General features: G+C 40.0%; 1 protein-coding gene across 2 annotated transcripts in view; it reads right to left on the bottom strand.

Moving 5' to 3' along the window:
• tpra (translocated promoter region a, nuclear basket protein) overlaps nt 1-18026 on the bottom strand; it is a 32956-nt gene that overhangs the window by 1322 nt on the left and 13608 nt on the right. Inside the window, exons 18-49 of one of the 2 annotated variants that reach the window (XM_017491074.3) lie at nt 17455-17617; nt 16176-16310; nt 15944-16084; nt 15317-15482; nt 14991-15157; nt 14394-14546; nt 14085-14201; nt 13197-13400; nt 12834-13024; nt 12567-12714; nt 12330-12467; nt 11199-11330; nt 10935-11065; nt 10440-10650; nt 9092-9250; nt 7560-7758; nt 7038-7234; nt 6681-6754; nt 6261-6457; nt 5640-5882; nt 5052-5200; nt 4681-4761; nt 4267-4431; nt 3995-4099; nt 3489-3579; nt 2736-2944; nt 2332-2403; nt 2118-2212; nt 1323-1432; nt 725-823; nt 478-637; nt 169-281 (exon numbers count right to left, since the gene is read on the bottom strand). In XM_017491074.3, the coding sequence (XP_017346563.1) occupies nt 169-281; nt 478-637; nt 725-823; nt 1323-1432; nt 2118-2212; nt 2332-2403; nt 2736-2944; nt 3489-3579; nt 3995-4099; nt 4267-4431; nt 4681-4761; nt 5052-5200; nt 5640-5882; nt 6261-6457; nt 6681-6754; nt 7038-7234; nt 7560-7758; nt 9092-9250; nt 10440-10650; nt 10935-11065; nt 11199-11330; nt 12330-12467; nt 12567-12714; nt 12834-13024; nt 13197-13400; nt 14085-14201; nt 14394-14546; nt 14991-15157; nt 15317-15482; nt 15944-16084; nt 16176-16310; nt 17455-17617 (4715 nt within the window). The remainder of the gene's footprint in view (nt 1-168; nt 282-477; nt 638-724; nt 824-1322; nt 1433-2117; nt 2213-2331; nt 2404-2735; nt 2945-3488; nt 3580-3994; nt 4100-4266; nt 4432-4680; nt 4762-5051; nt 5201-5639; nt 5883-6260; nt 6458-6680; nt 6755-7037; nt 7235-7559; nt 7759-9091; nt 9251-10439; nt 10651-10934; nt 11066-11198; nt 11331-12329; nt 12468-12566; nt 12715-12833; nt 13025-13196; nt 13401-14084; nt 14202-14393; nt 14547-14990; nt 15158-15316; nt 15483-15943; nt 16085-16175; nt 16311-17454; nt 17618-18026) is intronic. The other variant, XM_017491075.3, reaches the window with a different exon arrangement.

Genomic DNA, 18026 nt, shown 5'->3' with positions numbered 1-18026 from the left:
GTCCAGTGTGTGATATATGATGTCAATGACAAAAGGCAGTAGATTAGTTGTAGTGAATCAATCAAAGCACTGCTTAAAAAAAAAAAGAAAAAAAAAAAGGCGAGATTATAATTCTTAAGGCCTTGAACCTGAAATGTTCAAGTCTTGTGTGTGTGTAAGTGTGTGTACCTGGAGCAGAGCTGGAGGTTGGCTCTTGGCTCGTGGAAGGCAGGCTTGCATCATCAGAAGGCTGAGCAGGCTCCAGTTCAGACTGGCTCTCCAACGACGCCTCACCACTGGTCCTGTTCATTCACGTGTGCACACAAAAATCTCATTACAACTTATAATGTAAATGAGGGATTGCCCTTAATGTGCTTCCTGAGAACACAAATTGCTCCATCAAACATGTTAACAGGGGGAATAAATAAAAGCCACTAACAACATTTTGCCGAAAAATCGAACACGGGCAATATCCAAATAACGGTCATGAGCACTCACCCTTCACTTTCCGCTTCAGCCATAAAGACATCATCGGCGTCATCCCCAGGAACAGCTTCTCCATGTCCGCTCATGGCTGCCGTGGATGTGCTGACCATGGGGACAGACTGCGAGGCTGGCTCGGCCATGTCTGAGGGCTGACTCTCAGCAAAAACGCTCACTTCACAAACAAAAACAGCTTTCAATACAAATTAGTAAGAGACAACAGCTCGAGGCAATCTTGTGCTCAAATGATCTGACTGGCTACCTGGAGCTGCGACCTGCAGAGGGGTGGTGGGAACACTCCTGCCTCCAGACTCTTCATCATGAGCAGCCAGAAAGAGAGGACTCTCATACATGCCCAAACCTGACAATTTTTAGATTATATTCACAGTGTTTACATGGCGTATAACCACTATTCAGGTACAGCTCAAAAAAATTGGACTGTATTTGTAATTTAATTCAAAAAGTGGAACTTTCAAATATTCTAGATTCATTACACTCAAAGTGAAATATTTCAAGCATTTTGGGTTTTTTTTTTTTTATCTTGATTATTACAGCTCATGGAAATCAAAAATCCAATATCTCAAAATATTAGAATAATGAATTAATAATATACATACATACATATACACACACACACACACACACACACACACACACACACACACATATATATATATATATATATATATATATATATATATATATATATATATATATATATATATATATATATATAAACTTTTCCATGATATTCTAATTTTTTTGATGCACCTGTACATAAACACACAAACATTTAAACATGTGGTGAAAAAACATGGTGAAAGGATGACAGAGACCATGTGATGCTTTGAGAAACTCACCACCCTGAGATGCCAGCTGACCTAGATCAGAGTGAGAGGAGCTCGTCTGAGGAATCATGTCCTCTGGTGGACCGAAACGGAACCGAGGGACTCCAGCAACCTGAGGAGAACTGAGACAGAGCAAGTGACAAACACATAGTTAACACACTTTACACATATAATAAAGATTTTTAAATTTTGCATTAGATTGACTTTTGGCTTTAGTTTTTCTTTTAATTGTTTGGCTGGAAATTCCTATCCATCACACACAGTTTTTACCTGTTTTTGCTTTCCTGACTGACAAACAGAACAAACAACAGCCCTAACACACTGTAGTTTTGCATCGCATCACATACACACTCACACACACACACACACACACACACACACACACACACTATTATTATCTAGAATCGAACTGAGAAAGATTCATCTCCTCCTCAGTCAAGGCTTCTATAACACCAGCCTGCCTTCCCCATTAGTATAATCTGATTTAGAGGCCTGTGATTATTCTAGTCACATTTAAATTCTTTTAAACTTTTCTAATTTCTACACAATATTTTGCAGATAATTCTCATTGGTAAAAAAAAAAAAAAAACTAATAAAAATGGTGCAAAAGAAAGAAGATTACCCATATGCAAACATTTGAAAGCTCAAAGCAAAAAAAAAAAAAAAAAACCCTCACCAACCACATTCTTCCCCCCACCCATAAAATGCTTAGTAATGCACCATGTGAAGGCATCACAGATCCCCAATAGCCATGACCCAACCCCTCCACCATAGAGATTTTTTATTAATTTATTTTTTAAAACTTACTGAATAGCTTCAGCAAAGCCATCATTACGGTGGGGAACCACTAGAGTTGGAGTGCTGGGAACCATACGATCATCATCATCAAAGAAGTGTTGCTGCTGTAGAAATAACAGGGAAAAAACACAAGGGGGAGTTTCAACATATGAGATTTTTAAAGGAAATCATTAAAGCATAATACACAGACAAAAGGAAGGGGGGGGGGGGGGGGACGACTTACCATGCTTCCTATCCCGGGTGTGAGTTGGGGTACACGGCTCGTCGATGGCCGTCTAGTCTGGCCTGATTGCCTCTGTTAAAAAAAATTATAATAAAAAATAGAAAAACACAAATTTACTTTTATACATCCTTCCAGAGAATTAACCTTATCACACTTTATTAGGATGAGTTTAATATGGCTGGATGATCCATAAGCATGAAAATTGCTTTGTACATCCATTTCTATTCATATTCATTATTAAACTGTTCCTATAAAATCTAAAGACTTCTAACGTTTAGAACACAGTGAGCTGCTTTGACTTTTTATGACTAGATGACAGAAAAAAATGCATACAGGTAATAAAAACATTAAATAAACACGATGACTTACATATTCCTTACATAGCTGAAATAGGAATAATGTACCTGTAAGAGAGGGGGTCCGAGCTCAGGGACAGGGTGGATGTTGAGGCGAGGTGGGGGTGTCTGATGCGGTCTGCGAGGTGACTGGGGCAGTCGGGGGACCTGGGAGGACAAGGAGCAACTGGAGGCAGCAGTTGTGCTGGGAGAAGGCTGCACCTCTCTCAAAGGCTCGACAGCAGGAGACGGCTCCATGGTGCTGACGCTTGCTTCACCTGCACACGTGGTTAATAAATTAAAATAAATTAAAGTTTGCTTTAAAAAATTTATTCATTGTTTATGAATAGCAAAATCTAATTGATGTTGGTTAGAATCAGGCAGGTTATCACCCACGTTGTAGAGTGTTGATTGATTTTAGCCACAGCAGAGGTTTTGGGTAAAGTAGGCAGAGGCAGCAATCTGTACAGTAATCATTAGTCTGAAACTTTAACGAGGTCATTTACAGAACACCACCAAGGCATTTTGAATATTTGTGCCTATAGTTGAACTATGTAAATTCTAGGCAAAATGGGCGTCTACTTTGAAGATGCTAAAATATTAAATTATTTTGATTTATTTAGGATTTTTTTTATCACAACATAATTCCATTAGTTCCATTTTTGTTACTCCAGAGTTTTGATGACTATTATTATTCTAAAATGCAGGGGGAAAAAAACTAATAAAGAATGAGTACGTCTAAATTTTTGACCGGTTGTGTGTGTGTGTGTGTGTGTGCGTGTGTGTGCGTGTGCGTGTGTGCGCATGCACGCGTAGCTGTACCACTGCTCTGAGAATCAGCATGTTTCAGGGTGGAGTCTGATGCTCCCTGACTCTCCTCATTCTCAATGCCTGGCTCGACGGCCTCAGCGGTCTGTGTACAGCACAAGAAACAGAACAGATGCACCGCTATTGAGATTATTTATAGATTAAAATATCTAAAGAAAAATACAAGTTCATATACTGAAAAACATGAATTGGACTTTTTTTTAAAAATTGAAGCTTGAATTAAACTGATTGCCACTCCCATTATCAATAAATGAAAGTGCAAAAATAATTAAGTACTTTTTTTAAATTAAACCTTTTGTTTATGTAATAATAATTTTTTTTGGTGGGGGGAGACAAACAGGCAATTTTGTGTAATAATTTAGGCATGCAGTGTGCCTTAAGCTAAATCAATAATTATAAAAGCTTCCACTGTTAGCAGCATTAGTCTTGTAACTCCAGTGCACAACTAAAGAAACAATCTGAAACCAAACAATTAAATATGTGCTACACTTTTCAAACACCTCTGTGTCCTCGCCCTCAAATGGCTCATTGACATCTCCACTGCCTTCGTTACTCTCCTCTCCCTCTGCAATCACTCCCTCATCATCATCATCCTCCTCTCTGTACTGTTGAATGAGGGACAGGATAAACAGAACGATGTCAGAAGCATCCAATAATCAAAAAAACATCAGAAAACACTTCTCCAGTACATCAAATACTAAGGCACAGGGAATGTTGATATTAAACACAAGCATTAAAAGGAGCTTTATAATTATCCTGACAAGTGTCTGACCTGTCCAGCCTCCTCTACACCCCCCTCTTCCTCACTGTTGCTGTCTGTCTCGATGACGATGACATCGTGCCTGTGCTCATAGGTTGATTCTTGAGACTCGCTCACCTGATCCAAGGGAATGGACTGAGAAAGGATCTCTTCTACACCCAATACACTGTAGCCCTCCTGTAATACGCAAACACACACACAGAGAGAAAAACTCAATCTTTAAGATATGCATATAAGTTTCAAAAAGATAGAAGTCTCCCAGGTAGGCAGCAATTGTTACAATAAAATCTTTCTTTTCCTGAAGGCACAGAGATCTGGATGTCATTAGTGTTTGTACTGTGATTAAATACAACAACCTCACAGATTATGTGCATCAGTGTATGATGCGAACTACTGCTTTGCTCCATGCGATGCTGCATGATTTACCTCACTGGCATCTGGGGCTTCCAGTGTAACTTCAGGGGCTTCAGCTTCTGCGTCATTACTCTCCTCAGTGCCGAGATCCTCCTGCAAAGGAAAAAAAAATCCTTCTTAGACAGCGTTTGACCTAAAAACTATAAGCCACCTAAATATGAGAGCTACACTAAATATGCAGCATCTTGTTCTTATTTTCTTAAAACTTATCAAATAAATGTTGCACAGCGTAAAAGCAAAATTTAAGAAAAGAATGCAACTTATTTTAACAGACTTCAAGATGCGTTTTTAGTTTTACATAGTAGCAAGTTCTGTAACTTTTAAACTGACATCTGACACACAAACAAAGTTTTGTTTTTTGGGGTTTCCCCCCCTGATCGCACCTCCAGGCCGACTCTCTGGATGAAACGGATCTTCTTAGCCATAGGGGGTTCGTTAAGGTCATCCTGTGTGCTCTCGGTCACCTCGGCAGTGCTTTCCAGCTCCTCCTCTCGTACACGCTTCTGCAGAGTTGAAGCTGCACTCGCAGACACTAAAACACACAAATTGGACATACACATCACACATGCTTTCTTCCTGTAGCTATAAAGCACAAATATACAAAAGTGGTTGGTTTATTGGTACAATGACCAAGTAAAAAGAGCACAATTATTCATGTATTTTATTCACTATTATGATTTTGGCTTTCTTAATTGATTACACGCGTTTGTGCAAGACAAAAGTGTTTTCAAAATCCGTGCAGTCCTTTAAGTCTATAAACATTATATAGTTTTCTGTAGTATTTAACATCCACATTGGTCTGCATCCTTGCTGAATGGTCACATGACCACATGCAAACTGCATCCTGAGGCTCAAATAAGTCAAATGTTTAATTACTAATAATCAAAGCTGGTGCACTCTTGGACTCTTTCAGTGGCTGACCGATTTATGTACCATTGAGCATGGATAGATTTTTGAATTTTATATTTCACCTGTGCCAAACACAGCAGTGGAGGTGGACGGTCTCTCCATCTGAGAGCTGTGCACTGCCTCCACCATGGGGGCTGCTGGCTCCTGACTGGTCTGCTGTTGGGTGGGCTGGACAAAGGCTGTGGCTTGGCTCTGCTGCAGTGTGATGATTGACTGAGTGCTCTGAACGCTCGGACTGGTGGAACGCACGGAGCCGCTCCCAAACACGGTCACGTGCTCCATCGGAGCCTCGGATGGCTGCAGAGCTGTAGCGATTATGACGATAAACGAATATTTGTTGATGGAACAGAGAAAGAGATCATGATTTAAAACAGTTAGCTAGGATTTAGCTAAACACAAACAAAGACCTAAAATAAATAAATAGATAAATAAATAAAGTGTCCCCGTGCACCTGAAAAACACATTTTAATTGGTCAGATTTTCCCAAATTGCATATTCATGCATATCTATAAATGCATATCTATACATATCTGGTATTTCTAGTAAGGTACATTTATAGAGTCCATTTTAATATTTTCTTAAGAAGAATGAAGAAAACCGTTAACTAATTTCTCTTCTATGCATGTTCAGGGGGCACTTAAAGTAACATTAACTGCCATGAAAACAGAGCTTAGGTTTCTCACCCTCCTGTGACTCTGCCTGTGCTGTGGGCATGACTGTGGCGGTCGGCGTTGGTGTGCTAACAGAAGCGGGCGTTATCATTGGTCTGATGCTTGCTCTTGGTGTGGCCTTGCTGCCTGGAATGGAAGAAGGTTTGCTGGCAGCTCCAGCTACAGGAGTGGGTTTGATGTTCGCTGTAGGTGGTTCGCTGGCACTAGCACTGTGGACCAATTAAAGATAAGATGCTCTCGTTAAAAATATTTAATGAAATTAATATTACATGATGGTACTTTCTACACAGAGCTAAACAAGCAAAAAAAATTAAAAAGTTACAAGACTTAGGGTGGCTAAACCGATTTGACTTCAGCATCTCAGTCCAAGATGTCCGCACAAATAAGCCGTACATAAATAATTCTTTGGCTCGTTTGTTCCTGAGTCTTTACCTTCCTCTGTCAGCAGCAGGTGTGGACTTCAGTGTGATCTGCCTGCTTTCGGACGGCCTCTGCTGCTCCTGAGCCTGCAAAAGAGAAGCAGGTTGGTTGGTTTCGTGTTGAAAAACACACAGCAAAAGCAACTCTTCAGTGCAATTTAATCCAGCCTTCTGATAAACCACAGGAAAAGTAACACAGTATTACTAAATCCAAACCAAACAGTTAAAAATTTTTTAAAAATCTACTTGAAGACACAATGTACAAGCAAATCAGTAATGTTTCATTGTAAAGAATGAAAGAAAAGGTGTGTTAGTGGAACTACTGCTGAACAGAAGAGTACTATTGTCCTGGGTCTCCAGTAAATCATACCTTGCTTGGTCCCTGCTCCAGGGGATCATCTCGTTGTTCTCCGTGTCTTTCCTGCTGCTCGCGCAACTCTCTCAACTCCCGTTCCTGACGGCTAAGCCGCCCTTCAAACTGAGACTTCAGTGCGCTCATCCTCACCTCCAGCTCCTCTCGCTGCTGCTTCAGCTCCTCATTCTCCTTAGTCAGCTTCTCTTTTGTACCTGGGTCACACACACACACACACACACACACACACACACACACACACACACACACACAGTTACAATCATGCTTACCTGATGATTTAACCTACACACCATGTTTAATTTAACCAATTATCTTTGGGTTGTCACTAATGGGGGGGAAAAGGCTTTAAAAGTAGCCAACGCATCACTGTTTGAAAAACTTACATTTTTTTTTTTTTTTTACTGGTTGAAGTTTACAAGAAGATAAAAACAGCTGAGATTTTTAACTCACAAAAATTTGAGCTTGTCTCATTTTCATGACTTGTGTATTTTTTATTTTTTAAGTGTTTACTGCACTCACTATTGAGTAGGCAGATCCTCTGCTTTGCTGCCAGGATGGCTTTCCTGGTCTTCTCCTCTTTCTCAGTGTTCTGCTGTTTTAGCTGGTCCTCTTGATTGCTCTTCTCCTGAAGCTCTGTACGGAGACGCGTCAGCTCCGGTTGAATCTGAGCGAGTTGCTCCTGCAGATTCTTCATCTCTGCCTCCCGCTCTCCCGCAGCCTGCATGTCAATAACACAAACAATCTCTGGCTTACACACAGTCACATGATACCATTTTTCTCTCACATTTACACAACAATCACACCCGTCTACATAACCTCTAAAACACCTCTCTATATACTCTTCTTAAAGTTGTGTCAAACTTGTTTAATTTGAAATTTACTTCTACACAGTTTCACTCCAGTTTAACTCCCGATCTAGCCGATCAGATGAGAGAAATGTGTGTGTGCTTCTTTTGTTTTTACCAGAGGTACTAGTCTAAAGGACTTAATAAATAATCTAAGTTTCTCTTACCCATTATATACACTACCTAAAAGGTTAGACACACTCATTCTTTATGTTATTTTATTTTTTTCACATTTTAGAATAATAAAGTCATCAAAACTCTGGAGTAACACAAATGGAACAATGGGAATTATGTTGTGATAAAAAAAAATCCAAAATAAATCAAAATAATTTAATATTTTAGCATCTTCAAAGTAGACGACCTTTTTGCCTAGTATATATATATATATATATATATATATATATATATATATATATATATATATATATATATATATATATATACACACACATATACACACACATATATATATATATATATATACACATATATATATATATATATATATATATATATATATATATATATATATATATATATATATATATATATATATATATATATATATATATATATACACACACACACACACACACACACACATACATACACACACCCTTTTTTTTTTTTAAACAGTATTAAAGGAGTTCCCACCTATGCTGGACACCTATTGGCTGCTTTTCAGAATATTTCACTCCAAGTCATCCATTTAAAAAATATTTTTGTAAATAAAGTTAGTGTTCTAATGAAAGAAATGAACATGTTGTATTTTTGTCTACAACACAGATTTCAAACATTTAATCTTCAACCTTAGATCAAAAGGTTTTTAAGATCACGAGATACATTTCAGCCGAGTGTCTCCAAACTTTTGACAGGTAGTGTATGTATACGAGACCAAATGACATTGTAATGCAATTTAATCTTGAATATGCGATTTTGTAAAACAATAGGGTATTTACACATTTAGGTCTGAAGTGGTACAATATTGTTATCCTTGTTACTTCCAGCTTACTGCTTTCTACAGTTCCACCTTCAGAAATGGTGAGGTTTCATGAATGCAATAAAAGGTTTATACAGAAAGTAGGTCATGAAATTTCCATGTAACCAAAACACAGGATTGAACAGGCACAGTTTAGGATTCATTCATGCTAAGCTAACTAATGAATATAGGATTTCTGGACAACTCTAAATAGTAATATATGGTACCTTCTGCATGCTGTCCACTTGTGCCTCCAGCTCCGTGGTTCTACTCTGAGCCTGGTTCAGGGATGTTCTCAGGCTCTGGATCTCCTGCGCTGAGGCCTGTTGTGCCTCCATATGTGCTTCCTCCACTTGTGCAGGTTTACCAGCCGATTCTGCAACCATCTGCAACAGCAAAGCAGCACAAAGAGACAGAAGAAGAAGTAGTACAAGTAGAGTCAATTTAAGTTAACGCACAGCTGTTTACATAATTTACAACTATACACCTAAAAGACTGAAGTCTTTTCGAATCCACAACCAGCACTATGCTTTTCCAGTGAGATTCTCAGTTCTGTGTCCTAAAGAAAGTGGCAAAACCACAGCACTGCAATTTGTGGTAAAAACAGTAAAGGATTTCTCTCTTTTTTTGTTTTTTTTAAAGCTTTACAAAGTTTCTTCATTTCTAGTCAGACTTATACGTTAGTGTAGCTGTCTAATAAGCCATGTTTCCACCCCAGGAACTATGGACTTTTGGAGGTGCTCGGTGTGTTTCGACAGCAGGGACCAGGGTCTAAATTAAGTTCCAGGTAAAATATTTCCCACTCGGAAAGTCCCTACTCGGGAGGTGGTACTTTGTCAAAGTTCAGGGATTTTGGGGGGTGAGACTTGGGCACGGAACATGCTGATTGGTTGAGTGCATGCAGAATTTTTTTTCTCCAACCACCATTTTTAAAAGTCTGCTGTGGTGTGTACAGTAACAGTTGCTTATCGCGATTTGAATCAACACAATGGAGTTTCTTTAAAAAATAAGCGACAGATGGACCGGCGACAAGGTTCAAGCCTAATTAAGTATTTATGCCAAGGATGAAATACAGCGGGAACTGGAAAAGACAAGCTGTGATGAAAAAAGTATACTCAAAAATATCAAGTCGGTTAAGCGAGCTGGGCGTTGTTCACACAGCAAAACACTGCAGAGAGAAGCTCAAGAAATGAAAAAAGGACTACAAGAAAATTCAGGATCACAAAAATAACAGGAGTGGTTCTGACCGGCAGACCAACGTCACCGGACTAATTTCATCCAATATTCATGGTACATTAGACCACTATGCAAACGCAGATGACAAAAAGTCTGGAGGAACCAAATGGTCCCCGGAAAAAAAAATTCCTGGTACTAATTGTTCTGGGTAATTTTGGTGGCTTTACATGCAAATGTAACAGGCAGACTAGAGTCCTCTCACTTCTTAAGAATTTGTGTATTAGAGTACTCCCTTATTTCCTGTTAAATATTTAACAGCTGACCAAAACATGCAACAAAAAAACCCCAAGACAATATTTGTTGACAGGAACAGACAGAAGGCCCTGTACTCTAATGTACCTTGTCATGCTGGGCCTTAAGCTCCTCGTACTGCGTTTTGTAGCGGCGGCCGATCTTCTTGACCTGCGTGATGGTTTTGAGCTTCTCCTGGATGTCCTGAGTCTTTGTTTCCAGCTCCTTCTTCAGATTGTCTCTCTCTGTGGTGAGTTTCCCCACATTCTCCCTCAGGTTCTGACCCTGACTCTGTGATGCAGACACGGATGCATTCGCCCTGCTCTCACACACGCACAGAGGTAAGTGATTATATAATTGTCATTAGGGCTGTACAACATATTTATTTTTCCAGGCTGGCGGTCACTCGGACTAATCTCAGACACTGCAACTGCCAACAATGGTAAACAAAGCAACTAAATACTAATTAGCTTTATATTGTTTAAATAATGCTAAATTTGATGAATTCAGATTTTGGCTGATGTAGTTCATTTACTAAAAATAAATAAATAAATAAAAATAAAAAACCCTTAGACATTGTCCAGCACGGGGGTCATTACTGACCTGGCCAGCTCACTCTTTAGTTTGGCCGTCTCCTCCGTGAGCTGCTGGATGCGTTTGACTTGGGCCTCCTTCTCTGATTGGAGCTTCTTACTTTCCTCCTGATTGCTATCTTTCTGCTGGCTCACCAGTTGCTGCACGCACACACACACACACACACACACACACTCATCACCTGCCCTTCATGATTTACCATAACATCCGAGTATCTCAGACTGCTTCTCATATTCTCTTAAGAAGTACAATTCAAACAGTAAAGCTGCAGACCTGAGTGCGATTCTTCCAGCGCTTGACGTCCTCCTCCAGGAGTCGCTTCTCGGCCTGCAGCATGCCATTCTGCTCACTCAGCTCTGCGTTGCTCTCCTGCAGAGGCCTCATGTCTGCCTCCAGCTTATGCACCTGAAAGAGAGGAATTTACAGCATGCTTTAAGAATAAATACTGAGTGTTTTTTTTTTTTTATTAAGTGACAGGTTTGTAATGAAAATAAAAAATTTTTTCTCTCTGACCACAAAGAAGGATGATTTCTACCACCTGACATTTCAACTGATACTAAATTGACCGTCAAACCCTCTCTGATTTTTCCACATATAATTAAAAAATTAAAAATGTAACGCCAGTTTAGACTTTCATGAGATTTCTTGATGCAGCTTATATCTTTTGACTCAGAAACCAGGAAGACAAGATCTCTGATATGAGAACTCTGATAAGAGATACGAGCTCAAGCGCTAGTTTTTATTTAATCCACATTTACAGTTCCTGGGTTTTTAAGGTCGCCAAATACAGTTGCAATCAAAATGATTCAACCCTCATTGCAAATCAGGTTCACTGTCAAAATTTACAGACTTTCAGCTGTTTGCAATGAACAAATCAAACAAAACCAATTGAAAGAGTTCAACACAACGAATGCTTCAAATGGTTTCCTCAAATTCCATCAACTTCAACTGCTTTTTTTTTTCCAATTTTCAAATCGATTCATTGCAAACAGCTGAAAGTAAATTTTGACAATAAACCTGATTTGCAATGGGGGTGAATAATTTTGATCGCAACTGTAAGCTGTAACATTTAATGTTTCATGGTCAGATTTTTGATTAATTGTGTAGCTTGTTCTAATGTACATCATTAAACATGTCAACTGGCTAACTGGAGACACATTAAACTTTAAAAATCTTATGAAACATTAAATTCTTATTATACAGTGCAGATACGAAATGAATAAAATGGGCTCAGATATAGTGGGCAGCCGTTAGTATACCTACTTCTAGTCTATATTAATAAACATAATCAGTGCAATATTTTCATGCTTATATTTTTACAACAGGCTTACAGGAGTACAATAATGTTATGGAATAAAATGAAAGCTGGCCAGATACAAAACATTATGAGATGCGTGTCTTTGCCTTGGCCCGGATCTGCTGCAGCTCCTGCTCCAACCGGTTCTTCTCCTCCTTCAGCATCTTGTTGTTCTCAGTCAAAGCATTCAAGCTCTCCAGCTTTTTCAGTTTTTCCTCCTGCTGAGCCATGGCCTTCGTATTCATCTGTAAAAGAACAAAAACAGTTTAAAGCAACTTGTGTCATAAAATAACGATTGTTTATCGTGTATTACTGTATGATCTATGCGTTTTGTGGCTTCTAACCTGTAGTTTGTCTCGCTCGGCTGTCAGGTTGTCCTGGACCTCCTTCAGCTCTTTCTCCAAGTGCTCCATGCGCTGCTGGTAGCGCTGCGTTTCTACCTGAGCCACCTCAAACCGAGCTTCAGCTATCTCTTTCTCACGACGCACGAACCTAAAGGTGATATGAACCGTGTATTACACAAAGGCAGAACACACAAATAAGATCAAGATATACGCCGCACAGAATGAAACCGAGTCATGAAGCCCTGTAGGACTAGGTAAGACATTCACCTGAGGATCTCAAGGAGCTGTTCTTGAGTTTTGTCCTCCTCGTTAAAAGAAATGTTTAGAACGCCCTCTCTGTCTGCCTGCTCCTGAACAGCGGCAGCCATTTTAACACTCAACTGTTCCATCTGTTCATGGAGCAGTTTGTTCTGTTTCTGAAAGTCTTCTAGACGCTGCTCCTGTTTCACCAGCTCCTCCTGAATGAAATTAAGATTCAGTGTGTGAAATGGGTGACTGAGCAAACCTAGTGAGTAGCATCACCTCACACAAATATGGCTAGACATCAATAGAAGCACTTACAAGAAATTAAAAAACACTTATAAAGCATTCTTTACTTCTAATAGGTTAACCCTTTATCTCAATTATTACCTTTAAGTTTTTCTCTTGCAGCACCCAGCCCGTACAGCCCTGTTGGAGCTCGGCAGAGGCCTTTTGGACCTTCTCCTCAAGCTCTTTGAGACTCTTTGCTGCCTCTTGTGCCTGTTTCTTAGCAGCCTGTAAAGCCTCCACATCAGCAGCGTGCAGCATGAGCTCCCTTTCATACTTATTCTGTGCCTCTATGGCCAGCTTAGCCTTGGAAAAAGAGGACAAGGAGGTTAGAAATACTATTGCGGTCTGTTGTACAGTCACAACCTGCATTTATGCAGTCTGTTGATAAATGTACCATAACATCAACAGCATGGTAATTTTTTTCCTACATGCCAACAAATTAGTTCAAAGATCTGTAAAAACCAAATGTTCATGAAAATGTAAAATACTGAAAATCCAACTGAAGCTAAGCAGGGTTGAGCCTGGCCAGTATCTGGATGGGAGAACTCCTGGGAAAAACTAAGGTTGCTGTTAAAACACTGTTAGCAGGTGGCGCTCACCCTGTGGTCTGTGTGGGGCCTAATGCCCCAGTATAGTGACATGGACACTATGCCGTAAAAACAGCAGCATCTTTCGGATGAGACATTAAACTGAGGTCCTGACTCTCTGTGGTCATTAAAAATCCCAGGACACTTATCGTAAAAGAGAAGGGGTATAACTGCAGTGTCATGGCGAAATTACCCCATTGGCCCTCCTCCATCATGGATTGGCTACATCATTCTTTCCTCTCCACTAATAGCTGGTGTGGGGTGGACGTTCTGGCACACTATATCTGATGTCGCATCATCCAAGTGGACTCTACACACTAGTGGTGGTTGAGGAGATCCCCCCCCCCCATACACAATATTAGTAAATAAAATTAAATTGAGAGATGATTGGTAGACCTACCTGCTGCTGGCTCTCCTGTGTGGCTTTTTGCTCCTTGGCTGCAGCGGATGTTGCTCTCTGTAGTGCATCTTGCAGTTCTGTCTGCATTTCTGTCAGACTATGTTTCAGCTCTTTTACCTGCCACACAGCAGGAGACAAGAGACAAAACCAGAAACTGTTCATTTTATCTATACCAGTCAAATAAATATACATTGTCAATATTTTGCTCCACTCTTCATGAGAGCTGCCACTACAATGTGAAATCCAAACCCTGAAAATGGGTCAGATGTTGAAAAACTACCACCGTAGGATGAGATTCTGCTTTCTTACGTGTTTCTCCACATTCTCCACAGCCTTGAGCTTCTCCTCATGCAGCTCCTGCTTCTCCCTCTCTGCCTCAGCCATCCGGTTCTCCAGCTGCCTGTTAAGCTCCTGGGCCTCCTTCAGTTGGTTCTCTATGGATAAGCGTGCCTCCTCGAGTGCCTGAACCGGTCAGATGGCACAAGTGGAATGAACTTTAATAGTGTTTAAACAGTGCACGTTTAAAAACAAAGTGTCTAAAAACAACTAGGGGTTCATCTCACAAAATTTGTTCAATAGTGGTATGCATTTTTTCAAAGTCATGTCATTTACTTCCTATCATTACCAGGAAATTACAAATATAAAAAAAAAAAAAAAAAATTTGATTCGTTTTCCTTTTACCAGCTGCAATAATTCATCTCGTTATTCCTTTTGTTGAGTAGTGACATATTACGCACACATACTGTACTTTCAGCCATCAATATTTAGCCCCTACTATAAAAAGTAACGTTTCAGACACATTTGACTGCTCATCATGACTGAACTGCCCCCCGCCCCTGAGAGAGAGAGAGAGAGAGACACACTTCTCAGATACTTAAGATTTACCTAAAAAGCAGACAATCCCACCTGTTTGTCCTTGCTGATGTAGTCTTCCAGGCTAAGCACCATGGTCCTGTATTCTTCTAGGTTGTTCTGTGCGCTCTTCAGGCGCTCCTGCAGATCAGAGTTCTGGTCCTCGGTTTGCTGCAGACGTGCACGCAACTCCTCTACTTCCTGCTCAGGAACACCAGGAGCTTCAGCGAGAGAGAGAACCAGAAACACATTATCTCGCCAATACAGTCATTATTTAGTACTCAAAGCAACAGGTTTCAGTGTCAGTTTGCTATGAACAGCTTAAAAAATAACAGCAGCTCCCCTGTACTGTGAACATCTTAAAAAGCGATAGCACCTACCACTGGATGATGCTTTAACAGGCTGTTTGCTATTCTGATTCTCAGAGTTGTTCAGCTGTTGTCTCAGAATGGAAACCTGTTGTTCAGTGCTCTTCAGGAGCTCCTTGGTCTTCTGGTGCAGAGAGTTCTGAGCTGCCAGCTGCTTCTTAGCCTCCACCAGTTGAAGCTAAATCATGACAAGTCCATAAAGGAATTAAAACAAGCATACTGTAAATGTGTACCGACATGTAAACACGGAACATTTAAAATCAAAGGAACTAAAACTGAAGAAAGAGTAATAGGAAAGGTACACCACAGCTGTTTGCATTAAATACAAAAAACAAAAACAAAAAACACACCAAGGCTCAAGGTCCATAACGATTGTTATGAACATTAGGAAAATGGCGTAGAAACCTGTCTGCGAACGTTCTCAGAGAAAACAAAGATTAGTGAATATGCATGAACATGAACTAGAATGTATACGTACTGTCGGTAATGATTTTAGTGATTTGGTAATAAATATGACCCGGATACTACTCTGTAGAATCAAAATCAAAATCAAAGTCAAAATAGATTCACTGTTTCAAAAGAGCAGGTTTAAATACAAGCACTTTAAAAGAAAAACGCCTGGAAGAGAACCGCGCTTACATCTTGGTTGCGTTCCACAGTGTGCCTCTGTTCCACTTCCTGTTCAACTCGCTTCTTCAGCTGTGCGATCTCCTTCTCCAGCTTCATAATCTGGTTAGCATAGCGCTGTCTGGTGTCCGCCTCAGAGCGCTCCAGTGTTAGCTAGAACATCAGAGAGCGGCAAGTCATCGCCTTCATGGGGTTTACACAAAAGAACTCAACACTGAGTGTGTACTTGTGATCAGAGTAGTACCTGGATGGACTTTAGGTTGGCGAGCAACAGGTTCTGTCCACGCTGCTCAGCCAGGATGGACTCCTTCTCCTGGTTAAGACGGCTCTCCACCTGCTTCGAAATGTCACGCTCCTTACGCAGGTTCTCATACCGCACCTATAAAGAGTAAACGTTTATCTACAAAATAAGCTTGTTTGCGATAGACTGTGTTCCCGGTGTTGGTGCCACACACCGATTACATCACTTGCCGCAGCACCACCCCCATCGCCGTTTTGCATTTTTATAGTAATAAAAATCATTTACTTCAGTTAGAGAACGGACACTACAATTAAAAACTAAACACGTCTGCTCAATTCAGCATAAGTCGAATGAGTCAGAGTCATAGCACAGATCAGCAGGAGTCAGATTTCTTTTAACACGAGTGAGGCGAGCTGAATGACAAGACGATGGCGGAATATTTTGTTTCAAAAGTTCTATTTCTCACATAAGCGAGTTTGTCATTGTACTTTTTTGTTGTTGTGTTTTTCATTAGGAATAATAATGAACCCACCTTTCAAACATTCGCCACCCCCGAATTGCTGCTAATTCGAAAGTGAAATACACGCAACCGCACGGGCATTCATAAGAGAGAGGGAAAAACACTCCGTGTTGTCACACGTCAATTAATGGTGGGAAAATTTCCTCACCATCACATCCCTAATAGAAATCACATAGAAAGCAAAAAAAAAAAAAGAACCTTTATGACTTAGTTAATTTTTGAAAAAAAAAAAATATTGTCTCTATTAAATCTGTATGGGAACAACAGTGCCAAGCAGGACTTCCAAACTACACCTTATTCAAAATTTAGTTTATCAGCCAAGACGATGTCTGGTGTCCGAAGATTTGTTTGAAGTTTACACTGGAGGTACACAGCTCACTTTATTAAGAAGAAACATGCAAGCTGAACGTCAGAACACAGAAACCTCAAAAGATGTTGATTTGCTCAATATCTCAAACAGATTTGCTTGTGAGATTTCTGCCACTATGAGACAATCCGGTAGCTATATATTTTTAAAAAATAAATAAATAACTCATATTTCTACTTTATGAAACTGTTCTGTACAACTGACGATATTACAAAACAAAAATGTGTCTTTTTCCGGAAAGTATGGGACTATTTGGAAAATGCTTCCCCAAGATTCCCTTACCCGCTAGCCTTGCAGCTTACACTAACTGAATTGACTCGTTCCCTTAACTGCAAGCAAAACAGCAGCAGCATCAAACACGAAAACATTAAACTGAACACAGCCCTCAGACACACCTCAGATACCGCTAGTTTCTCGTTGGCTTCCCTCAGATCCTGTGTCATGGTGAGGATTATCTGCTCATATTTCTGAGATGTGGCAGAGAGCTTCTGAATCTTCTCCCGCTGGGAGTTGATCTCTCTCCTGTAGCTGTTAAGATTTTCCTGAAACATCTCATACCTGCAAGTCAGCACAATGAGCGGTTAAGTCATGGCAGCTAATAGGTCACATTAAACCATTTAGAACTAGATTTATTGTAATATAATAATATAATGGTTCTTAAGATTAAAAATGCATGAAACCTTTGGGATATCGCCTGTCTGATATACAGGTGTGAAGTCCTGAAAGCTTATTTTAGCTGCCTGTACTTTATGACCATAGCCAAGCTACAGTTGCTGTTACAGTTAAGTGAAGTGTTAGCCGAGGTCTAGTTCACCCCAACGCAAGTCATTTTAAAAACGCTGCTTTTATGTTCTGGCTACACTAGCATTTTCAGACCATTTCCCAAAGTATGACAATAAAGAAAAAAAACGGCATGTGACCCGTCAACCCGACATTTCCACCATTTTCATTTCTTTTGACAAACATG

Source organism: Ictalurus punctatus, chromosome 17, assembly GCF_001660625.3.
Source record: "Ictalurus punctatus breed USDA103 chromosome 17, Coco_2.0, whole genome shotgun sequence".
NCBI classification, from domain to species: domain Eukaryota; kingdom Metazoa; phylum Chordata; class Actinopteri; order Siluriformes; family Ictaluridae; genus Ictalurus; species Ictalurus punctatus.
The sequence above is the reverse complement of the archived record's forward strand: the minus strand, read 5'-3'. Positions and strand labels throughout refer to the sequence as shown.